The 27049-nt window shown below is 39.6% G+C and overlaps 1 protein-coding gene across 1 annotated transcript; it reads left to right on the forward strand.

Moving 5' to 3' along the window:
* Positions 1-27049, forward strand: slc18a2 (solute carrier family 18 member 2). The gene is made up of 15 exons (XM_071545279.1): positions 1-133; positions 2950-3286; positions 7454-7512; positions 7641-7724; positions 9494-9586; positions 11017-11106; positions 12834-12877; positions 15834-15894; positions 17225-17320; positions 19389-19467; positions 20918-20969; positions 21927-21990; positions 22126-22245; positions 23489-23622; positions 25349-27049. Exons 1-15 carry the CDS (start codon positions 1-3, stop codon positions 25454-25456), a joined length of 1554 nt encoding a protein of 517 aa, XP_071401380.1. The 3' UTR covers positions 25457-27049.

Here is a 27049-nt window from a genome sequence, read left to right on the forward strand (position 1 = left end):
ATGGGGAGATTAGACGCACTCCGGCAGTTTAACTTGATAACATGGCTCAGAGAAGAGCGGCAGTCGAGGAAACTGATTCTGTTCATCGTTTTCGTCGCTCTGCTGCTGGACAACATGCTGCTGACGGTAGTTGGTAGGTGCAACTCCTCCTGTTCTCACCTATTACATCTCCATCAAAGCCTTCTGGCGCAACTAGTAGTTCATCAATTCCGTCCAATCCATATAGCACAGCCGGTGCAGCCTACTGGATTTTTCCTTACTAATACATAATCGCACAAACCTGATATACTCTGATATACTCTGACTGTCAGTTCACTAAATCCTATGGCAAAGTCCCTATAGCTAATATAATTTACCACCAAACCTTATAACCCCGCTTTATAAATAGGCTATAATACATTTCTGGAGACAACGTGGATAATGACTGACAAGATATTATTATTTGGTCAGTGTGATGAAATATTTCACGTTAAGTCACCAAACTATCAGTTTAGAAGGCGCATTGGTCCTGAATGCTCCCTGATGGGATTTTTTTTTTTTTGCTACCAAATAGATTTCTGGCATTTTGCTTGATTCTTGCTCTGTATTATGATAATAAAAACTACAACATCAAATTTGAACTCACTTAAAATAGATATGGCAACAGCCACACATACCTAATGGCATACCTAATCGACGCCCATGCAAGAGATAATTCAAGACAATTATTCCCTTAATGTAGTCATATAATGTGTTGTCCCACATGGGCTACTGTAGGCTACTCACCATAAATCATAAGTCAGTTTAGGGCGTAGCTGTTGTTATGTATGTCTAATTATGAATGTTTTGGCAAGAGGCTTATTCTATAGATCCAGTAACAATTCCACAGATTTATTAATAATAACACATTATTGGAAAACTTGAATTTCTCTTTTTCCAACATTCGTTCTCATGGGCAAAAACGTGTGTGAGCATTATCATGGGCAGAATAACTATTTAAGAAACATGTACAAATGAGGCTGGGACTAAACGCTCTAACAGCCTTGTACGCACAAAGCTCCTTCTCTACAGGCTCTTACAAAACTTAACTGATATTAAAACGTAAGCTCTGCAATCACCTAATACGTCTCTAGGCTAAATCAGATTCTCTTTGTCACTGCCGATCGTTTAATAACTGCTGTTTTGCGGCACTTCTCTCCGCACGTCTCCATTACGCACAGATCTCCGGCTTCCCGCGAGTTGCGGCTGTCAGAATAGACTCGATCTTTTCCGATTGATGCAACAATTTTCGCTTCATTCAGGAATTTTCTAAAGAGGAGTGTTATTATCTTGAAACAAGGCAGAAAAGGGTTGGCTAGAACAGTGGCTCTCAACGTGGGGTCCGGGGACCACCAGGGGTCCTTGAGGAGGTTCCAGGGGGTCCCCAGAAAATGGATGAATTGTTAAACTTCACCATTATTTAATTTACAAGCAGTTAAAACACAGTTATAGAATGTAGAAGAATGACTGATCATAGTTTCTCTGTTATCTCTCTACCTACAATCCAGATAGTCTTGGAATTCTGGACAAAATTATATCTAACAATAAAAATAGTCTCAGATTTGTGTCCGAGAGACAAAATCTCATCAAATGGGGGTCCGTGGCTCTAATGTGTACTGAATTTGCGGTCCTTGGTATGAACAAGGTTGAGACTCCACTGAAGAAAAAAATGACTTGACTAAAGAGAATTCTTCAATCAAGTTAATTTTCTATTGAAAACAAATTAAATTTCTCACCTCAATGACATATATTTTTCACTTGTTTTAATAAAAATAAGATTTTAAGACTCAAATAAATATTAAATGACTTGTTAAGATGTGTATATTCTCCAGTGTGGTCAAAGTTTGTGGCCTGTAGTAGCCTACTCCATTTGATGTGACACCTAAAATTCTCTTAAAATAAATTTGAGTACTCTAAACAAAAAGGATTCTATACAGAACAAGATAATGTTCCACAGCAGAACCCTTTTTGATGTTACAAAGGACATGCTTAGTGTGCTCAAATGGTTCCAGAGAGATCCTTTATGATGCTGTAAAGAACCTGCACGTAATGCTCCAGTTTTAGAGCTTTTTAAGAGTCACACTGGATCTTTATTCTGATTTGACACTTTTATTTATTTTAGCAAATCAGAGGGTCCTTTGAGTCATTACAATTCATTACATAACCACTACCCTAACCAAAGAACACTTTCAGAATCCAAGGGTTCTTTGGTTAGGGTAGTGGTTTTCAAACCTTAGGTACTTTAGGGGTTTTGTGCTTAGAGTATTGGTTCTCAAACCTTGGGTTCTTCAAGGGCTCTGTGGTTAGGATAGTGGTTTTCAAACCTTAGGTTCTTCAGGGGTTCTTTGGTTAGAGCGGTAGTTTTCAACCCTTAGGTTCTTCAGGGGTTCTTGGTTAGGGTAGTGGTTCTCAACCCTTAGGTAGGCTACTTCAGGGTTTCTTTGGTTAAAGTAGTGTTTTTCAAACTTAGGTTCTTCAAGGGTTCTTTGGTTAGGGTAGTGGTTTTCAAACCTTAGGTACTTTAGGGTTTTTTTGCTCAGAGTATTTGGTTCTTAAACCTTGGGTTCTTCAGGGGTTCTGTGGTTAGGATAGTGGTTTTCAACCCTTAGGTTCTTCAGGGGTTCTTGGTTAGGGTAGTGGTTCTCAACCCTTAGGTAGGCTACTTTAGGGTTTCTTTGGTTGGAGTAGTGTTTTCTTCAAGGGTTCTTTGGTTAGGGTAGTGGTTCTTCAAAGGGGTCTTTTTATTTGGGTGGTGGTTCTCAACTCTTGGGTTCAAAACCACTACCTTAACCAAAGAACCCTTCAAATCCCCTCCTTTTTCCTGTGTGTTATGACATTTGGATACAGTTTAGTTTATGCCAGTGAGCATCAGTCAGCGGTCATGTCATATTTCATTCCATCAATCTCATCATGCCTCTTTCTGCCTGCCAGTACCCATCATTCCCAGCTACCTGTACACCATGGATGAGTCACCGGCCCCGGTGGCAAAGAACACCACCCCATCACCGCAGGGCCCTCCTGGAGCCTTCCACAGCATCGTATCCTTATACGATAACACCGTCAGGTCGACCAGTGGCAATGCAACAGCCAGGTCCACCGATCTGGACCTCCCTCCCCCCACCACCACAGCGCTGCCTCAAAACTCCTCCGACTGCCCCAGGTCCACAGGCAAGCTGCTCAATGAGAATGTCAAAGTGGGACTGCTGTTTGCCTCCAAGGCCACCGTACAGCTGATTACCAACCCCTTCATAGGGCCACTCACCAACAGGTGGGTGACCGGTTGACCTGTAATAGTTTTGGCCATCTTCTTGTGTTTGTGTGATGATCCATTCTGAGTTATAGAGCATTTACCACTGGGGAATTTGGCTGGGGAAGTGACCTGGTGTTAATCTTCAAGGGCAACCTCTCTGTCCCTTTTTTTCAGTGGCCTGGAAATTTGTTTTTCTATAAAATGTCTTTCCCCTAGGGAAGAAAACAACAAAACCATTTCAATCATGGTGGATTGTTTTCCCATCACTGGCTTTCAAACGGTAAAACGTTTTAAAAGCATTGATGGGATTACAAAGAATGAAAGAAGCCTTTCAAAAGTAACCTACCTAGTTGCCTTGTAATGAACGGAGTGCACGCTTGTTTGTGATCTTTTTATCTCAAACCACAAACCACAGGCTATACATTAGTCTACTTACCATTTACTAAGCCTATTTCCCCCAGAATAATTTCCTTGTGCAGTGGCAACACACACCGAGGACAAAATGAGGACCCACCTCCAAAGAAACACAGTTTTAGGGGATGCAAATTTTGGCACAACACCAGGTTCTGAAGTAAATTTTCCATTCATTTTCCCCATAGACTTTTTAGAAAATCCCAGTATAAAGCGTTTTAAGCTTTGAATCAAGCTAACCTGCTAGCAGTTGAATCATGAGCTTATAAAGTTAGATTCTATATGAAATCAACAAATAAGGCAAAGGTACAAGACTGTGTACATAATGTTTTTTAAGAGGGAATGAACTGAGTAAATCCAAGGAGGAGTGGCACCAATCACCAATACAGGTTGCTAACTGACTAACGTTGCTGTGGCTACCAACCAAACAGCAACTTTGGAGCAGATTATGTTTCTATGGTAACAGCGACCTCTCTGATTGGTGGAAGTCAGGAAGTGAGGAATAAAACACAATTTATTAACAACAAAGTTGAAATCACATTAATGGCTTCTATAAGAACATACTGTATATAGTCATTTCACAATCTGAGAGCACATGGTAAATCTACCTTACACCATTAAAATGGAATGGATAATAATTAAATTCCCAATTGGGAAAAATGAATGGGAAACTCCAGAATTCAGCTCTGGTACTGTCACTCTTTTTTGGCATTATGTTACGTTCCATTCAAAGTCAGAAGTTATTGCATTATTACAACCTTGGGCGTATTACAACATGGAAGAAATGTGGACGCCCATGAGATTTAATTTTTTCAAAAATGTCACGCCAACAATATCTAGCAACGTTAGCGAGCTAGTAGCATAGAACGTTAGCAATTGTAAGTGGAACTTTACATTTCAAATTTAGATGTTTAACCAGTTTCCACACAGTTGTTTTGATGGATTTAAGATCATACAATACTGAAAATCAAACTTAATGTATTTTGACAAATATAAACAAGTTAAAAGTAATGCTTTGTAGCATTTACAATGTATGCTGCATGTTGATGTGAAATCTGACCCTTTCCTATTTGGAATTCTGACTTGAAGGGTCGTTCCATTGCATTTTTCCAAGTGGAAATCTGAATTTCAGACTTCCCAACATCTCCAGAACACAGCACTAGATTCAATTTGCCGACTCTCACTATGTGTCATGTGTGTGACCTTTTATGCTTTGTTCCTGCCAGCTAATTCATGAATTGTCAGTTATAGACCGGTTTGCATGGCAACAAGTGCAATAATTAGAAACTATGCTACTGTAAGTGTTCAGCCAATCTCTGTGAGAAACATATCATACTTTGAACAGTGATTGGTATTTATTTAGCTGGTATTTGACGCAGCTGTTGCTTATCAGGGTTTTAGAATTCAACCTCATCCTGTTGACTCAGTTTTTAACAAACACTGCGTATTTCTTACAACATGATGGAAGAGTAAATAAAGATAAACCAGAATGATGAAGGCCAGAGCAAGAGCGTCAGAGTTCAGCATATAGCCCACAGTGACAAGTTTCCTTCCAGGTCACAGAGGCTTCCTGCTAGCCCCACAGCTAAAATCATGATTCAACTTCCCATAGCCAGTCAAAGGTCAATACAGAATAACATTTAATGCTCTTATCTGAGGCAACATCAGAAGCAAATTGGAGAGAAAGAGCAGTAACAGACTCCCGTTTCAAGTCCGAGGGAGGGAAATCAAATGCTGCGTATGGTAACCATGTTTGTTTGCTGCTGTTTTGAGGGCATAATGTCATGTCAGTTACAGCAGATCTAATCCAGCTGAATCATATCGAGCGGAATTCCTGTTTGCGTGTGTGCATGTGCGTATGTGTGCGTTTGCATATGTGTGTGCATGTGCATTTGCCCGTTTCCATGCATGGATATCTTTAGAGCGGATGACTAATTGAGTCTTCGCAAGTGCAGCAGAAAAAAACATTCTGCATTGAAGTGGGAATATTCTTTCATATTGTGTAAATTGATGTATATTTTTATTGTATCTGACTATTGCTTCACATCCTATGGGACAAATAGTTAGTTTTTCATTAAAGTGGCCACAACTGGTATTTTTTTCTACACCGAGTTTGTAGGATGGTTACACACTGTCAGGGGAGAGAAGGCAACCTTTAAGCTTATATCACACAAGTTCAGAAACCAGACCAAACTGTCCTAGAAAAGATGTTTCACTTTACTAACTTACTCAGCATCCATTTTTTCAGTTGTTTTTTAAAACTATTCAGAGAATGGGCAGATTTAATTTCGTTTGGGATTTTATTCCACTCTTCCTTTGCTTTTTAGATTGGGTTGTTTCAGGTTAGATACACTAGCCCTCGTATTCAGGCCATGAGAGTCCCGAACATACTGGAAATACCCAGTAAAATAATTTGGACATAGACCTTGTAAAATCTTACAGACCATAATAAGATTTAACTGTTGAATTCTACCTTCAACAGGGAGCCAATTCAACTCTTTAAAATGGTTTGGGCTAATGTACATTCTTGGACTGAGATGAAGGACGTTTGTTCTGAGCTTTTTCATTTTTCATTTTCATTCGGTGTCTATGTGATAATCAACGAAACCTAAGCCTAGTGAAAGACAGTTAATGTAAAGATCTTCGTCCCAGAATGTGAGGAGAATGGCGAGGCGAGAGGAAGAAGTGTGAATGCTCCAACGCTATGGGCCGACACCTCAAAGGCGATATTTAGTGTCTCAGGTGGGCATCCAAATATGCTGTAATTGAGGCAAAGAACAGAATCCCATTACTTCCCCTTAGTCACCTTCCCTCCCGACAAAGGACAATACAAGGCAAGTCAAGCATGTCAGGAAGCTACCAGGGAATAAAAGAGCTGTGATGTGCCTGGCAGCTTTTAGCCTTCTAATGTCAGACAAAAGATGTTGTCATCCTTCTCTGGTGCTTTGAAAAAAAAAGAGAAATCAGGCTAACAACTGTTGCTGCTTTCTGAATGCATGTGTCATGGGAATACAGAATTTGCATAAATCCTGTGTGTTCATGCTTTTCAGTTTCATGATTTTTTACAACAGCTGTTGGTTATTTTTTATTGGGGTTCGACCGATTGCCAATAACCAATATTTTGTGCCAATATTCAATATCTTTAAATTTGACTATTTTCATGCCAAAATTTTGAAGTAGTCAGTATTTACCCCAGAGTTTTATTCTTCTCCTGGTGGAAAAGCCTCAGAAACAGCATTTACACCATCATGGGACACTAAAACTCTTCATTGAAACTGAATGAAATTATTTTATTGTTAGCACTTACTGCTGACATCTGATATAAGGCCAATATCGGCCCTATATTAATCTAACCGTATTATTTATATTCAAATATTTATTTTTATGTTTATATATGTAGTTGTCTGGAAACCATGACATGCTGACATTTAGTGCATATCTTTATATTTTTCCATTGTTATACCCATAATAACAGGTATTCAGTGTTTTCCCCAATAGGTTTATTCTTCTCCTGGTGGAAAAGCCTCAGAAACAGCATTTACACCATCATGGGACACTAAAACTCTCCAGTGAAACTGAATGAAATTCTTTTATTGTTAGCACTTACTGCTGATATCTGATATATTAGTCTAACCATATTATTTATATTCAAATATTTATTTTTATGTTTATATGTGTGGTTGTCTGGAAACCATGACATGCTAGTTACTCACAGAAAGCAAATGTCACTACTTCATACATATAAAGAACACCTTTCTCTTTGTGTCCTTCTAGAATAGGATACCAGCTTCCCATATTCGCTGGCTTTTGCATCATGTTCCTCTCCACCATCAGTAAGTTCCAGCCCGCCCTCCACACCTCTCCACTCTCAGAAGCATAAGAACGCTTCCTTATGACGTTCATTCGTGATCGATGCTGTGTTCCTTTTGTCTGAACTTCTGTCGTTCTCGCTGTTGTCAAGTGTTCGCCTTCTCATCGAGCTACGCTCTGCTGTTTCTGGCCAGATCGCTTCAAGGCGTGGGCTCCTCCTGCTCCTCTGTGGCTGGTAAGACCTCTTTCTTTCCATTTCCACGTGGCTCATATATCCAGAGTGATTTTCAATAAGTGCAGCAGTAGAATGAGTTGATAGTCCTGTATCACCAGTATTGCAGACAGCCAAATAACAAGTGCAAACGACAAAACGCCAGTACGAAACCAAACCCCTTAATTTTATCCCTGAAATGTCCTTAATTTTTCCATTACATAAACATGAATTATCCATTAAAAATAACATAGCTTTAAAAAAGTAAGGTTAGTATCATGGGTTTATAAGGGATTTACTCATGGGTTGGTTCACAGAGACTAGAAATGAAAAGATTTGGTTTACAGGGTAATTAAGTGGAAATTAATGGAAAAGTTCCTGTCTCCCTGAATTTTTCATTAAATTAGAAAGTAAGGAGTCAAGATTAAGGATTGGTTTAAGGAGGTTCGATTGGGTCTCCTCCATTAATAACTCCCTTAATTAACTTTAAGGGGATTTTGCTTGAATTAAGGGGTGAATTGATGTAAATTAAATGAAAATGTAAGGTTATTTTAAGGGATTACTGGTTCGTAGAGCCAGAAAACTGAAGTCAAACTATTCCTCTTATCTGTAATATTCATGAACAATCAACAAAGCAAGTAGCGACATGTATGTTGTGCAGTGATTGACTGGTTGGTGATCATCATAAGACACAACACAAATCAATTAACTTATGCTTTTTTCCTTGTAATACTCTTATTTCTTACTTTGATACTACTTACTATGATGTACACTATGAGAATCCAGGTGCTAAAGATTTATGTCAGCCTAAAAAGGTGGTCAACTCTATTCTGCAAATAAAAAGATATACTGTGTTTAGGTGGGTTTACCCTCCACTACATCCCTGATGTTGTGAAAAGTTCTGTTCTATTCTATTCTATTCTCAAAACTGCATTTACGTGTATTTTACTAACTAAAAATAAGCCCTCCAGGTGATTTAAAGCTATGGAAAAAGGAAAACAACATTCTTTAATGCAATGATTCTCAACCTTTTTCATATCAAGGACCCATACTTTAGTCCACATTGGAGCCACCGACCCCCATTTGATGAGATTTTGTCTCTCGGACCCAAATCTGAGAATATTTTTATTGCTAGATATGATTTTGTCCAGAATTTCATGACTATCTGTAGAGAGATAACAGAGAAACTATGATCAAAACAGTCGTTCTCCTACATTCTCCTAATTCTCTAAATGAAATAATGGTGAAGTTTATCAATTCATCAATTTGCTGGGGACCCCCTGGAACCCCCTCAAGGACCCCTGGTGGTCCCCGGACCCCACGTTGAGAACCACTGCTTTAATGTATTTAGACCTTAGAACCGGCCTTTTTGCAATTCGAGTTGTTTATTGTTGTGTGAGTGCTCCCTTTTTTGGCAATGCGTCCAGAGGCCCGTACAGCAGTTAGTCAGTTGTTGCTTCCTGGTGTAGCAGCCAAGGCCATATGTCACAACTTGTTACAGTTCATCTAACATATGTTTAACTTACCTTATGTACTGTATATGAATAATAAATCAATATTTAAAGTACAACCTCATTTGTAAGTAACAGTACTCTCATACCGGGTTCTTCACCGTTTCTTGTGTTAGTACCAAACTCAAACACTGACAAATAGGTCTTGACAGAGGTGCTGCCCTCAATAAACAAATTAGATTGCTGCGAAGCCGGCGCTGCATGTCTCCGAGCGAGGCTGATGTTCAACACGGGAGCCAGCGGTGTTCATATTCCTTCAGCTGTTCTGCCTGTGTGTTTCAGGGATGGGAATGCTCGCCAGTGTGTACACAGATGATGAGGAGAGAGGCCATGCCATTGGGATCGCCTTGGGAGGTCTGGCGTTGGGAGTACTAGGTGTGTATAGAAAAACCAAGAGACGCCAGCGTAACCAGACTCGATACATAAAGCCAAGTCTGATAATCCAAGATTTCCTTTGTTGTCTTTGTTGAGCTACCACACCAACATTCTGAATACTTTGGCATCTGGCTTGATGAGAGATTTATTTTTAAATACCATATGGACAATCTTGTCAGCAAAATGCGTCAAAAAATTGGCTTCTTTTACAGAAACAGAACCAGCTTCCCTATGATTAGTAGAAAGAGGATTGTTGAAGCAGTTTTCCTATCAGTGTTGGATTATGGGGGTGTAATTTATAGAAATGCTGCTCTTTCCACTCTTAAACCCCTAGACATGGTCTATCATTCTGCCCTCAGATTTATTACTGGTGATAGCTATGGTACTCACCATTGTATCCTGTATGATAAAGTGAGTTGGTCTTCTCTGGCAGAGAGGCATAATAAACATTGGTATTTGCCCTTGTTGGAAAGCTACCACCTTACATCTCAGTGATGCTGGATTGGAACTTTGGACCCTATCAAACTCACTCAAATGACTTGCTTATGCTTAAGGTCCCCCGAGCACAGTCTAAATTTGGAAAGTCAGCCTTTTATTTTAGTGCACCAAATTCTTGGAATGATCTTCAACACACGCTAAAAATACTCTACTAACCTATGGACAATTTAAAACCATGATCACAAACCTCCCTGCCTCAATGTGTAACTGTTTTAACTGATTTTCTTTATTCTCGTCTATGTTTTGTCCTATTTATTTTTAACTTTTAACTTGTCTGTAACTCAACATCATTGTAAATGAGGGCAACCTCAATGGTTCTTTGAGTTTAAGTAAAGGTTTGAATGAACATTGTCTGAAATGTCTGACAGAAAAAGACATGCAGCATGTACTTCAGCTGAAAAGACAGCAGGACCATAAGAGAGTCATTTCAAGCTGCGTTAAGATTTTGTAAACGTACGCCCATGATATCAGCCGAGAACACAAGTTAGGGCCTGCAACAGAGAAGAGCGTCCCAGTGTGAGTGTCAAAGTGTAAGAGCTGCTTTGATCGTGTGATTGGTTGGGAGTTGGCTTATGGGTATTGCAGTAGGCGTGATGGAAATGTCTGGAATGAAATGGAATTGTAGTCGTGGCATGTTTCAACACCAACATTTGCGATCATGGATGATAGCAATCACATAATGGAGCCTTGCTTTCACCATCACCGGAGGAATCCTTTGTCCATGTGGAGTGAACCAGTACCAAAACAGGAATGGAACAGCATCATACCTTTGCCACTTCATCTTTGGTTGCCATGGAGAACACCATGAAAGAATCTTTGCTATTCATCAGTGCAGCCATGTGTTTGTGTATGTGAAGAGTTTGAAGTATACTTTCTCTAGTAAAGTTGAAGGTCTTCACTCTAACACTGACTCCCCAGTCTGTCCTCCACAGTTGGCCCTCCATTCGGCAGCGTGATGTACGAGTTCGTCGGGAAGACCGCCCCGTTCCTTATCCTGGCTTTTCTGGCTGTGTTCGATGGAGGTACAAATCCATTCTTTCACACTGTAGAATCTCTCTCTAGGATTGGTTCACAGGAGATTGAGCATCACCATGGTACATCGATAAGAATGTAGGAGGGACAACCGATGTTTCCGTTTAAGCCATTTATTGCCACTATGCACACATGTAGAGCAATAGGAGATGATGAGGCTTGACGGTTATGGTTTTCTATAAGTGATAAACAGAAAAACACACAAGAATTACAATACAGTTAACCAATGTATAACATCATACTTAACAATTAGGTACCTAACAAACAATGAATATTAGTACTCTAACCAAGGGGGTGAGGGGTAGGCCTACCACTGCTGAAATTATAGAGTACTACATAACAGAGAAACATTCATTTAACAATTACATAACATAAGAAATTCAACATTCTAAATTAGGTTATAAGGATTCTTGCATTTCCTTAAGAGCTACAATTAATAAATCATGTGCACTGTGCACTTACACACAATATTATATCTGTAGTCTCAAGGCAAACAGGCAAGGTGACGATTATAGCATTTACCAATATATACTGGTCAAGCATTCAATCACATCCAATCTACAAATAACCATTAAAGTACAACACCATATGAAGAAAGTAGTAAACTCACTTTATCACGCACAACCATAGGTGTGTATCTGAATCACAGGGACAGAGGGCCCTCACATGTGGTTCGTGTTGCTGCCAGCCAGAACAAAGGAAATGGGTGGAATATATAGAGTAGGCCATTGATTAGGAGTGAGTGAGGTCAGGTGAGAATGGACGGATCCACACCATGGAAGTAGGCGGAGGGTTGCTGAATAGTATGGCTCTATTCTACACACACATCTAAACTTAGAATGGCTGCCGGAGAAGGAAAAACTTGTCATTCCAGTTCTGCTGTTCACCTGACCCACATACTCATTTATGTCATGTGCGCTTATTATGAATTAGATCCCAGGACACCCATTCAACACCCATTGCATAACCTGAAAAATATATGGTTGTCAGTTTGAAAATTTGTTTATTTTACGTATGGTTAAATTGGAGATACAAGGTTTTTGCATGACGCGCCTTAAAGATCTGTTTTCTCTTCATATCTGAAATGTAATTGCCATGCTTAGTTACTTTGGTAACACTTTACAATAAGGGTCACTAATTTAAGGGTTAGTTAATGCTTATTAAGCATTAACTAACCCTTAATTAACAGTTAACTAATGTGTCTGGTAATCATTTACTAATGGTGTTCATGTTAACTAAGGTATTAATTTATACATTATTTAAAAGTCATCTTTATAAACTATTAAATAATGTATAAATTAATACCTTAGTTAACATGTACACCATCAGTAAATTACACATTAGTTAACTGTTAATTAAGGGTTAGTTAATGCTTATTAAGCTAAGCTGCTTATTAAGGTTAGTTAATGCTTATTAAGCATTAACTAACCCTTATTAAGCATTAACTAACCCTTATTAAGCATTAACTAACCCTTATTACGTATTGACTAACCCTTAACTTAGTGACCCTTATTGTAAAGTGTTACCGTTACTTTTTTCATTAATAATTCCTTGAGACATGATGAAAAGACTGTAACTATGCCAAATTCTTTAATTCACGCCATTGTTCTGCATGCTTAACATCATTTGGCATAATGCATGAATGCAGATTTATGAAGATCTATTCATTAGCATCTCATAAGCTTATACTAAGTTGATTCACTGTATTCCCACACAGCTCTGCAGCTCTTCATCCTTCAGCCCACCAAGGTGGAACCAGAGGTGAGTTTGTTTGCCTTGATCGTTCCTTTCCTGGAGGTTCTCTCACTTCATTCAACTGCAGAACATGAGCAAATCTGTTTATAAAACACTTAAATGCGATGCAGTATAGTCTTGTATGTCTCAGTTGAGAAGCTGTTGTATTTTTAGTGTGTTTAGTTGACTTTGTTGCATTTTTGTATTTGGTTTGTTTAGTTTCACACTGTCCAACTACAAGTGAACCAGGGCTTGTAAGCAAAAGTTACATGGACTCACAAGTCGCTTGTTTATTGGACAGAGTTTTGGTAACCTGTCATCCTGCCAGATTTTGATGGCAGGAGAGCAGGGGCGGTCTTACCATTAGGCAAAGGTAGTCGACTGCCTTGGGCCCCGGCAGCCAGAGGACCCCACAGAAGACAAGAATTCTACTCCCTATAACTTTAGCTATGACGGACTTGTCTGCACTCTTTGGTGTAATTGACCTTCTCTGGTGTTCTTACCAGTAAAGAACACATGAAGAAATAGCTGCATATGAGCAAAACAGTAATGCCAACAAAAGCACTGGTGGATTAAGTTTGTTTTTAAAATACTACATCTATATGTACCTGCCGACTAAAAAGCTCCAGCACATTTTGATTGACAATGTTTGACTTTAGATAGACCTTAGTCCATATGATGTAATTACGATCCCCAAGGGACACAAACATCGTCAATACAGGTATGTGCTGGTGCATTTTGCTGCAAATGCTCCATTCCTATTGGCTAACTTAAAAGAGTGGATCGATTGCCACACTGGCTGCAGGGAAATCTGCCCTGGGTTTTTTTTTTTTTTTTTTTTTTCACTGTTGATGATTTTCTTCAACATGCCACCTAGTCCTGTCACTGTATAGATTTATAGTATGGGTGGTCTCAGAGGTAAGATAAGGGTTTTTGAGTTCAAATATCAGATACAGATATTTTGAGCCAATATTTTGTCTTTAAATTTGACTATTTTCATACCAAAAAATGACAAGTTCAGTGATCCCCCCCCCCCCTGTTTTATTCTTGTCAGGGTGGAAAAGCCTGCACTTTAAAACTCTCCACTGAAACGCAATTCCCTGGGTAAGAGAGATGAAAGATAGCAGTAATAAACAGCAAACGCGCAATGCTTGGCTTGTTTTTGTGGACAAGGAGGATGATTTTCATTGTGACATTATTGTGTTGAAGATTAACATAAGAATGGCCTTTTCTCCCCAGCTCTTATTTCCGTCTATAGCAGTTCTCTATCATGCATGATTATTTGTTACATCTCTTGTGCAGTTGTCTGACCTTTGACCTCTTAGGTTAGCTGAATTGCTTATTCCAGTGGTTCTCAACCTTTTTCATATCAAGGACCCTAATTTAGTCCACATTAAAGCCACGGACCTCCATTTGATGAGATTTTGTCTTTCGGACCCAAATCTGAGAATATTTTTATTGCTAGATATGATTTTGTCCAGAATTCCATGACTATCTGTATTGTAGGTAGAGAGATAACAGAGAAACTATGATCAAAACAGTCATTCTTCTACATTCTCTAATTGTGTTCACTTCTTGTAAATTAAATAATGGTGAAGTTTAACAATTGCTGGGGACCCCCTGGAACCCCCTCAAGGACCCCTGGTGGTCCCCGGACCCCACGTTGAGAACCACTGGCTTATTCAACTGTAATGTCTGAAATTCAAAGATAATGTATAGATGTAGCAACATGGTTATATGATCATCAGGCTTAAAGAGAGAGTGAAGACGGGCTTAGTGAACTCACTGACAGACAGGGAGTCATTGAAATTAATTAGGACTTTTTCAGAACAGAGAGGGGGAGAATGCTCGTCTCCCAGGGGCCCGCTTAAAAATTTTAATTGGGGTTGACGAAGACTTGCGGAAAGACCTAATAGTGGCGGTCTATGGAAGAGCAAGGTGCATAAGACTTTTCATTTGCATGGAGGATTCAGCTGGGTTTTTAGAAATGCTACACAAGTTAAGTGTAGTGTTACATCGATATATAGGTTTGGCAATTGATTTATTAAACATAGATATCGACCAGTCAGTGTCGTCCACCTCTGATATGATGGAGGTTCCCCTCTGACCACAGCTACAGAAAAACCCATGAAATTTTATTTTCTTTGCGCATTTTATTTTTTACTCTAATTGTTCAGTAGTGTTTTGGTAACACTTTACAATAAGGGTCACTAAGTTAAGGGTTAGGTAATGCTTAATAGGGGTTATTTAATGCTTAATAAGGGTTAGTTAATACTTAATAAGGTTAGGTAATGCTTAATAAGGGTTAGTTAATGCTTAATAAGGTTAGGTAATGCTTAATAAAGGTTAGTTAATGCTTAATAAGGGTTAGGTAATGCTTAATAAGGGTTAGTTAATGCTTAATAAGGTTAGTTAATGCTTAATAAGGGTTAGTAAATGCTTAATAATGCTTAACAGTTAACTAATGTGTAATTTACTAATAGTGTTCTATTAGTAAAGAACACTAAGCCCTAATGTATCCGAGACTTTCCCTTACCACTGAATACGTGAGGCAGGTCTCCCTGCCTTAAAGAGCTGCTAAAACTAAAAGAATCTAATTCAGTTTCACTGGAGAGTTTTAGTGTCCCATGATGGTCTAAATGCTGTTTCAGAGGCTTTTCCACTCTGACAAGAATACAATTCTGGGGGAAAACACTGAATACTTGTCATTTTTGGGTATAAAAATGGAAAAAATATAAGGACATGTGACTTCATAGGTGACTTCAGTCTAAAAATATAGATATCGGCCTTCAAAAACCCATATGGTGGTTATGGTGATGGTGTGTGCAAACGTAGAAGAAGTCTAAAAAAAATGCTTTTTCACATGGTGAATTGGATTGAGAATTGAAAGCTATTTCTTCCAGAAACTGGCTCTTGGTTGAGAGCTGTAACCTATTTGCACTTGACTTGACTATTATATCATTGCACCTCTTGTTCTACACAGAGTCAGAAGGGGACCCCGCTGTTGACGCTCATGAAGGATCCATACATTCTAATTGCAGCCGGTAAGAAAACGAAAGCAGGGAGGCGAATCTGAGGAAACACGTCGTCACCTCAGCCCTGGAGCAGCATCTGTGGCACACTGCCTCTTTTAAGTGGAAATTGACTGAGATCTTGGGCTAAAATTGTATTTCGCTCTGGCTGTTGTTGTCTATTGAGCCGGGACATGGCAGCCAAACACAAACACTGAGCCAGCCATTGATTTCTGGGTTAAGAGCAGAATTACAGCTCGCAATTGGCCTGCGAGGCGAGTGCCGCATGTTAAAAAGGGTCATCTCCGCATCACAATAGGTTGTGTGAGCATGCATATGTCACTGCGTCTGTAAGTGTGTGTGTGTGTGAGAGAGAGAGAGAGAGAGAGAGAGAGAGAGAGAGATAGAGACAGAAATAGTAGAATCTTATGTAAGATTGATAAATGTTGATGTTTAGATGAATGAAAAAAAAGAAAGACGAAAGAAAGAAGATAGGGGATAGTTTAGTATTATTATTTGGGTTTAGGATTAAGATTAGAATTAGGACTAGGTTTAGGTTAAGGTTAAGGTTAAGGTTAGGCATGTAGTGGTGAGAGATAAAGGACCACAGAGATGATTTTGGTGCCAATCTTCTCATCAGATACTGGGTAAGGTGACCAACGGGCCAAAGTCAGTGTAGTCATTTAAAGTCACAATGAAACCATATTTTAAGAGCATCTTGCTTCCTTAATGTGATGTATTGCCTGTTGAAACAGGATACTGGGGCGGGACAAAACACGGAGAGAGATCATTCAAAAATGTAAACCAATGGGAGATCAGGTAGGGAGAGGAAGGCAGTTTTATTTGATGGAGTTTTGATGTATGCCTCCTGGTACACAATGAAGTCACCACTTAAGATTTTCTGTATTCCTGGAAGTAAAAGTGAGATTTTGCTATAAAAACACAAGAAAATATTTTTTTTTTTGTCTTTTTTTTGTCATAAATTGTCAAATAGGTGTATGGTATGATAGTTGGAATGAGCTAAAAAGGCGAAACAGTCATTTCAGTGTGGCTTTAAGGTTGGGATTAAGCGTTCGGGAATGAATGTATAGTCAATGGAAGGTCCTAACAAGTATTGCGATACAAACGTGCCGTGTGGCAGGGAAAAATGCATCTATGAGTCAGCGAGCCTTCCCCACCACCTCAATTACTGGGCCCTTGAGCCAAGGAGGGATGAGCAAGAGAGTAATAGAGAGAGAGAGGGGGGGGGTGGGGGGTGGGGGAGGGTGGAAACCTGATGGAAGATCGACACAAAAGGACAAAAGTACAAAAATGGAGACTATAATTGACCCGGCGTCCACTTATCCTCAATCTTCCTCCCCAGGTGCCATTTGTTTTGGAAATATGGCCATCGCCATGATGGAGCCGACGCTGCCGATCTGGATGATGGAGACCATGTGCGCCAGGAAATGGCAGCTAGGTATTTACAAAGATCTTTTCAGGGCCTGGAACACACACACACACATGCCCTCATGTTGGCTAAATGTTCATTAAGCTTTTTTCATTCCTTAAAGCCGTGGTTCTCAACGTGGTGTCCGGGGACCACTAGGGGTCCTTGACAGGGTTCCAGGGGGTCCCCAGCAAATTGATCAATTGTTAAACTTCAGCATTATTTAATTTACAAGAAGTTAACACAATTAGAGAATGTAGAAGAGTGACTATTTTGATCATAGTTTCTCTGTTATCTCTCTACCTACAATACAGATAGTCATGGAATTCTGGACAAAATCATATCTAACAATAAAAATATTCTTAGATTTGTTTGAGAGACAAACTCTCATCAAATGGGGGTCTGTGGCCCTAATGTGGACTGCATTAGGGGTCCTTGATATGAAAAAGGTTGAGAATCACTGCCTTAAAGAACACACACAAACAGAAGCACACACACACACACACACACACACACTGTATTTGCGATGAGCGAGTTTGTTAAAAGTGCTTTCTACAATACATCTGACTTGACCGACACGCAAACACAAAGACGTATGTGCACACAAGACCGTTTTACTTGTTACTTTTTACTTGGTTTATAATAGAAAGAGAAAAATACCCTTTCAGTGTAATGGTGGGAAAACAAAATTTCTTGACATTTCTTGAAAAAAACAATTTCTTGACATTGTCCAATGACTGTTTACAAGGTGTCGGTGGATGAAAAAGGCACCAACTCACACATAACTGGCGTCAACTGGGTGTGGTGATGATGCCGCACCGTACCTTCAATGAAGCCAAATTTTTATCTTGTAAATTTTCTGTCCAATCCATAGCGCAGCTGTGACTCTGAGATCATCAGGTTTTTGCAATCATGTATCAATTAATAAAAAAATACAGTACGACGGCTATGCTATGAATTGGAAAGATATAAGCTTGGGCGATATTGCAATGCGGTCCTGCCAAAATATTGTGATATACGATATTATCGCGAGTGGTGGTGGGGGAGGGGGGTTGGTCGTTTTTTTTGGGGGGGGGGTTTTCATTTCATGTCTTCTAAATCAGTGATTCTCAACCTTTTTCATATCAAGGACCCCTAATTTAGTCCACATTAGAGCCACATTAGAGTTTAGATTTTTTCTCTTGGACCCAAATCTGAGAATATTTTTATTGTTGATATTCGCAAAATATCACGATATCCGATATTATCAAAAATCGCCCCAAAGCTAGAGAGATAATTTGGTCAGATAATTGTCGAAAACAAAAATTCATCACATTGACCAAATAATAATATCTTACCAGTCACAAGTCATTGGTCCACTTTGTGTCCAGAAATGTAAGCTATTTTCACGAAATATCGCGATATCCGATATTATCAAAAATCACCCCAAAGCAAGAGAGATAATTTGGTCAGATAATTGTCGAAAACAAAAATTCGTCACATTGACCAAATAATAATATCTTGTCAGTCACAAGGCATTGGTCCACTTTGTGTCCAGAAATGTAAGCTATTTTCGCAAAATATCGCGATATCCGATATTATCAAAAATCGCTCCAAAGCTAGAGAGATAATTTGGTCAGATAAATGTCAGAAAGAAAAATTAATCACATTGACCGCATAATAATATCTTGTCAGTCACAAGGCATTGGTCCACCTTGTGTCCAGAAATGTAAGCTATTTCTAGAATATTGATCCATTTATATTAGCTGCAGGGACTTTGCCATTGCTTTTTGCTCAGTGACTTGACACACTGCACTCCCCCATCCCAGCGGATCCTATCGATAGGGAGGCTTCCCGTTCCCTCCGCCGTTATTAGTTCTTTTATCCAGCCTGTTGTGTACAAAGTCTGGGTCAGATAAAAAGGATGAGTGCTGAACAGGATATTAGGGTGTCATATGCTGGCAGGTGGAAAGCACAAGTCTTTATTATAGACAATGGAAGACGTACGGCAGCCCAGTGATGAGGCACTGATAGCGATCCTGCTTATCTAGGAAACCCTCCCCGCACCTTCAATCCCACAATCCTCTCTGTCTGTCTGTGTGTCTGTTTGTGGCCCCAGGCGTCGCTTTCCTGCCAGCGTCGATCTCCTACCTTATTGGAACCAACATCTTCGGCACGCTGGCGCACAAGATGGGGAGGTAGGGAGGGAAATTATCGCCGCTGTTGAATTTCTTAACCAGTCTCTCTATCTATTCTCCTTATCTATATCTACTCTCTCTCTCTCTCTCTCTCTGGCTTTGATATCTGTTTCCGCTCCTCTAAATGAGTTTTCAGTGTCTTTACTGTTTGTGAGGCAGGCTTTATTGAAGTCTTGGTGATACAGTGGGCAAATGTCTGTGTGCTCATAATGTGTTTGCGTAGAATGGTATCGATGTTTTGTGTTTTGGAAGGTTAAGACTCCTTTGTTAAATGGATTTAATTCCACAAATGTTAAAAAACCTTATAAAAACATATTATTAGTGTTACTGTTATTAATAACAATAATAATAATAATAATGGTAACACTTTACAATAAGGGTCACTAAGTTAACAGTTAACTAATGTGTCTGGTAATCATTTACTAATGGTGTTCATGTTAACTAAGGTATTAATTCATACATTATTTAAACTATTAAATAATGTATAAATTAATACCTTAGTTAACATGAACACCATTAGCAAATTACACATTAGTTAACTGTTAATTAAGGGTTAGTTAATGCTTATTAAGCATTAACTAACCCTTATTAAGCATTAGTAAATACATTCTTAAAAGAAAGAAGTTATTGGAGAAAGTTTGGCTGACATGAAATGCAATTTTGAATAATGTAGGCTTCTGTGTGTGATGTGTTTGTATTTAGCAGCCACAGGATATTGAACCACCTATTGATAATGGAGGGCTAACCTTCATTGTATATGTTCCTCATGCTGTTTGCCCTCCAAAGCTGATATTTCAACTACCACTACTACTACTACAACTACTACTACTGCTGATGCTGCTGCTGCTAGTACTACTACTACAATTACTACTATTACTACTACTACTACTACTACTACTACTACTGCTGATGCTGCTGATGCTAGTACTACTACTACAATTACTACAATTACTACTACTACTACAATTACTACTATTACTACTACTACTACTACTACCACTACTACTACTACTACTACTACTACTACTACTACTACTACTACTACTACTACCACCACTACTACTACTACTACTACTACTACTACCACTACTACTACTACTACTACTACTACTACTACCACCACTACTACTACTACTACTACTACTACTACCACCACTACTACTATTACTACTACTACTACTACCACCACCACTACTACTACTACTACTACTACCACTACTACTACTACTACTACTACTACTACTACTACCACTACTACTACTACAACTACTACTACTGCTGCTGCTGCTGCTGCCAGTACTACTACTACAATTAATACTATTACTACTACTACTACTACTACTACTACTACTACTACTACTACTACTACAATTAATACTACTACCTCCCTATGAATCAGAGGAACAAAGTTGTAATTGATAACACTGACCAGGTCTTCTTTGTGTTCCAGATGGCTTTGCGCTCTTATCGGGATGTTTGTGGTAGGAGTCAGTGTAATATGTGTAAGTATAAGGGAGGCAACTCCACCACTATGTTATGGTTGATTCATACAGTAGGTCACCTGTGGGATTTGTGCAGGCCCTTATCTGACATTTAGTGAGCCCTAGAGGAAGGGAGGGGGGTTCTTGGAAGGCTGGGTCATATAAGAATCTCTAAGGGCAGCCAGCAACCTTTGGCAGCAAGTATGGTGCTACTGGGATCCATTCAGATAAGCAAGTCAAAGGCATTACTCAAACTCAATCACATGCATAATGCAAGGAAAGGATATATATCTTGTTATACATTTCACATTTTCATTTAAGTGGTATGAAAAAAAACACCAGTGCATGCAGCAAAATCCCTGATATGTAATATAAGTTGAACGCCAAAGAGGAGGTAAGGGGTGTATAAGTCTAACATACAGTATTTCTGAATGGTTAGTGGTTTGGTCTGTAAATACAAATTTGGGCCAGCCACCAAAAACCAAAATATTAAATTTGTCAGACATTTTTACATGCTTAAATTGACCAAGAGAGAGTACATTATATTACTATTTGGAGTTTTTAAAGGTTAACAAAGTAAAATGCTTATTTTCCATCTATGACTAAAGCCTCAAGACATTATGTCAATATCCTCAGTATTTATAGGGTCAAAAACATCCAGATTGTCCAAATCAGTGACTCTTTCCCTCTGGCCTTGCAGCATCCTTAGCAGCAGGAAATCTATTTTCCATCCATCCTTCTATCTTATTATGCTCCAAATCTCATTCTGCCAATGGGAACCAGAGTTCACAAGGATTTCTACACTAAAACCAAAAAGCAACCAGCTTCTCCCCCATGGACACTATTTGTTTTGTAGTCCCCCATGTATTGAATTTCTGTTGTTTTGATAGATATGTCAGGCTACAGATTTAAATTTAACAAAAAGTGAAAATGGATGTATGAATGAATATTTCTCTGATATTTGTCTCTTTACCCTAGGTTCCATTTGCCAGTGATATCTATGGTCTGATTCTTCCAAACTTTGGAGTTGGTTTTGCCATTGGTAAGTGAATCTAATATTGCGTTGTACAGACAACAGCACCTAAATAATATTAGTGCAAAATAAACTCTTTGCCATTCAGTGTACCTAACACCTAAACTGCAAGAGACTGTCCATATTGACTGTGGTGTGTTACAGGCATGGTGGACTCCTCTATGATGCCTATAATGGGTTACCTGGTGGACCTGCGACATGTGTCTGTCTATGGAAGTGTGTATGCCATTGCTGATGTGGCTTTCTGCATGGGGTTTGCTTTAGGTAAGCAGTGAAACTATAAACTTTATTAGCCTACACTCTACACTGTGTGTACCTGGGCTGTTTTTTTTTTTTTTTTTTTTTTTGTGAAGTTGTATGTTTGATTTGAGTGTTTGGTTTAACTACAAATTTGAATTTGGCAAACAAAATATGAGATTAGAAAAAGCTAATTTTACAAAATAATTCGGTAACACTTGACAATAAGGGTCACTAAGTTAAAGGTTAGTTAATGCTTAATAAGCATTAACTAACCCTTAATTAACAGTTAACTAATGTGTTATTTACTAATGTGTTCATGTTAACTAAGGTATTAATTTATACATTATTTAATAGCTTATAAAGATGACTATTAAATGAACACATGAAGAAATAGCTGAACATGAGCACCAGTCCAGACTGCCTTAATTTTGTCATACTAGACTTTCCGGAGTCATTCCTATGTTCCCAGGGTCCTATTTCTCCAGATTTATATGGCACATAATGGGAACATGACAAAGGGTCCTATGTTCCCCAGTTCTACATATGTGCTTTCCCAAGGTCCTATGTTACCAGGGTCCTATGTTCCCAAGGTCCTATGTTACCAGGGTCCTATGTTCCCCAGCTCTATAGGGAACCTGAAAAAGATGTTCCCCAGCTCTGTATTCGCTTAATATGGTTAGGGTTAGGTTAGGGTTTAGGGTTAGGGTTAGGGTTGGGTTAGGGTTAGGGTTAAACATAGGACCCTGGGAACATAGATACACTCCCGACTTTCCAAGCATGAGGAACTGCTAGCTATCAGATGTCAACATTTGTCTCCTTCAGCTCACAAACCACACCACAGAGACTCATATTTTCAGGTCCCTCGGTGCCTCACCTGGACAAATGAACTGAGCTAAGGGAGGAAACACTCCAGAGATTGAATAAACCACTCCTGACCTGTTTGGTGTGCACACAGCCTTAAATGATCCCACAATGTGGAATTCTTTTATCACTGCAACGCTACAACTGATGCAGAACATAAACACTGAACCACACTTAGTGAGAAAGCTGCTCACATATGCAGATTAGAATATGCAGCATACACTAAATGGCAATCACTGGGAAGTGTACATGAAGCATAATGTGTTTCTTCAGTCCAGAGCCTCATCACACTAGCAGCAAACAACCACTTGAACCTCTCTGTAGACACTGTGGGAAGTGTGAAACCTCTTGCTGAGACAACTTCTGTGCTGCAGCAGTATCTGATCTGTCTTCTGCTGTCTTCTAGGTCCATCTATTGGAGGGTCCGTAGCTGAGAGTATTGGCTTCCCCTGGCTGATGACCATTATTGGAGTTGTGGACATTTTCTTTGCTCCTCTCTGCCTCTTCCTCAGGAATCCACCAGGACAAGAAGAGAAAATTGTGAGAAACGCACCTTTAAATATGCTATAGCCACATATAGGCTACATATAAACACTTTCATGAAGCAGTTTTATATTTTCCACATGCACCCGCAGAAACACACTGTGTCATGTTTTGCAGGCTATACTAAATGGAAGAGAAATCAGATGAATTACCATCCTTACCATCAATGGGCTGCATGCAAACCTCCACCCTGCCGCCTCCTGCATCTGCCTGACCCCCCCCCCCCCCCCATCCACCAACTCCATTTGCCTGCCTCCATATCCATTTGCTTGTCTCCACCCTGTATCTGCCAGCATCCATCACCTCTCTTTGTCCATTAGTTTCCTATTGCATTTACTCCCATCCACCTCCTCTGCCATTTCCCTCCATATCTATTTGCTTGTCTCCTCCAGCGTTTTGACAAGTTTCCACCTCTGTCAGTTGACATCCACCTCAATCCAGGCCCAGTTTCTACATCAATGCCCTTATTTGCATTAATGCATTTTGAAAGCTTTTTACATATATTAAAGGTGCAACCTGTAGCATTTCAACATCAATAAATCATTACCACATTAATTTTGAAATATCAGTATAATCACCGTAAATGAAAGGGGCCATCACTGAGAAGACTGGCAGCCTCTACTGGCCTCTACACTGTGTTTTACAATCTGCTGAATTGCTTTATGGTACAAAACAGTTTGTACTTTGCAGTTAGAACAGTGGAACTGGAATAAAGTTGTGTATTACTTGCAGAGTTTCAACTTAATGTTACTCTACCTGGTCAGGATGCATATTGGCTCTTAGCAGAGGTGGGGACTCGAGTCACATGACTTGGACTCAAGTCAGACTCAAGTCACAGTTTTAATTGCTTGAGACTTGACTTAATGCATGAAGAGAAGACTTGAGACTTGACTTGACTTAGGTTCTGGTGACTTGGGACTTGACTCTGACTTGTACTTTGATGACTTGAAAAGTCTTGACTTGAGATCTTGTGTTTGTGTAAATGACTTAGATTGAAAGTGATGAGATTTGTTCCAGCAGACGACTGAATTTAAATTCTGTTTTCTGAATTTGTATGGAATGATTGAATTTATTGAAGTTGAAACTGATTATAGAAATCAAACTCATGATGCTCTCCAAGTTTTGATCCTATTAAAACCATATTGCATTGATCCTATTAAAACCATATTGCATTGAAAAGTCCTAGATATTTAGTTTTCTTTAAGATATTAAATTGATACTGAACTCTTGATTTGTTCTAACTTGACTTGCTGTTCTACATTTAGACTTGAGACTTGACATTAATGACATGGACTTGACTTGGTAATCTACATTTAGACATGGGACTTGACTTGAGACTTGTACCTCAAGACTTGAGACTGACTTGGAACTCGAGCAGGGTTGACTTGGTCACACCTCTGGCTCTTAGCGGCTCTTATCCTTCTTCTGGCTCTTCAAAACAAACAGAGCCAGGAGAGGAGACGGGGTGCAACATCCTCTTTGTGACAGGAAGCAACAGGGTTTATGAGAAATGTGGTCTTAATTTAGAGAAACACAAAATGCTACATGTAGCACCTTTACTGTATTTGGTATTTATCAAAGGAATCACTCAAGACACATGCAGATTGTTTTCCCCATAGACTGTAGACTGTATTCAAGGAACTTTGACACATGACAAGCTATTCTGCATGGCTGTTTAATGTCATTGCGGCGGTAGAAACAACAGTCTCAATTGTCTTCTCAGGCCATTCTGATGGACACCAACTGTTCGATGAAGACGAGGTCATACTCCACACAGGGAACATACTACCAGGGCGACGACATGGAGCCAGAATACGACGACTACGAATAACGGGACGCCGGGCCCCGCGCAGGTTAACCCTTCAGAGGATCTATTTTGTTGTACAAAAAAAAAAGAACACCGAAGAAAAAACCACCACGACAACGAAAAAACAAAACAGCCAAGCCGTTTCCACGTGAATGTCCTGCGTTCAGTCGTCACTGTTATGTGTCCTGTTAGCGTCTCGTACTGGAGCATACCAAAGTCGTTCTTCTCCGTGCCCTGTGGTTTGCGAGCGCGTTGCTTGAGAGTTGTTATTTTTTTAGCCGACAGCCTTACTCAGTGGGAAGAGACGCCATGTTGTCAGAAAGCAGGGTTTTCATTTGATAGTGGGAGGATGCTCAGCGATGAGCGTGCTTCGCTGGTTTGTCTTGAATACGAACCTGTCTTAATTCACCTCTTGGCCATTAACAGTCTCCGTTTTAATCTCTATCCACGATACTTTTAACAGTGACGCTACCAGAATGCAGTAGGTTATTATATTGTTCTGTCATATGTCTGATATGCTGTCGTTTCTTTTAAATCCAGGGAAGATATGCTGGGTCTGTATGCTCTTTTTCAGCGCCGCCCTGCTTCACATTCATGTCAGTTACGAGAATACACACAGAGGAGTTCCCCGGCACAACTGTTGGCCGTACAACCAAGACATCTGCTGTTTTCCACTGGGAGCTGCCCAGTACAACCGCAGTCTTCCACTGCTGGACACTGAGCAGCTCCACTGGACGGTAGCTGCTGAGGGAGAGGAGAATGTGACTCATTCACTTTCCCCCGCCCAGATATTCCCCATCAGTCCTGGGATTTGATTTGAAACCAGTGACTTTCCTGCCACAAGCCTGCTTTTCTAACCTCCAGGCTGTGATCAGAGTTTTTTTTTTTTTTGTCCTGTTCAAACAAAAAGCTCAGCTGTGTGCGCCGCTGGTAACACAAAGAGCAAGAGCTCAAAGGGAACGCAAAGAGATTTAAATCATTTTGGTTCCAATACAAAGTTTGATTGAAGTAACAAAGGGGATAATGATGTTCAAAAACAAAAATGAACCAGAGAACTGCTTGCTGTTGAAAAAGAGGATGAGAAGCTTGCCTGAAACGGAGGATGTGGGTACATGATGTCCTCCTAGAGAGAACAGAGCACCCAAGGGTTCCACCTAGAGCACCTTTCAAGGGCACACATTGATTCACATTGATGTAATGCGTGGCACAGCTAAAGTTGAGATATCTTGAGATAATGTCAGGTGTATATTTTCGAGGAGACGTGTCTGCTGTGTCCAAACCATTGAAGATAACTGGAAAAAAGGCGCAGGCACATTCAAATACCATCCTATGTGATTACAGCCTTAGGCTACCACCATTCCCTAAATAAAATATTTCCCTTGAAGGTCCAGTGCAATGAGAATTGCATTTCTCAATTTCATCGTATAATTTATCAAATAACCTGTTAAAGGAGAAGGCTGGTGTTTTTTAATGCATTGCTTACCATCAACAAATCCTATGAAAAGAACAAAATCAGCAATGATTTTGTTTTGCCAACAAGTCTCGTCCATGTAGTCGGTGCCCAATGCAGCCATGTCCCAGCAGCCATAGAACTCCATTGTATTCAAAAAACGATTA

Source organism: Centroberyx affinis, unplaced genomic scaffold (genome assembly GCF_046629955.1).
Source record: "Centroberyx affinis isolate AG114_WGS23_722 - 3 ecotype Tasmania unplaced genomic scaffold, CSIRO-AGI_Caff_v1 ptg000023l_1, whole genome shotgun sequence".
NCBI classification, from domain to species: Eukaryota; Metazoa; Chordata; class Actinopteri; order Beryciformes; family Berycidae; genus Centroberyx; species Centroberyx affinis.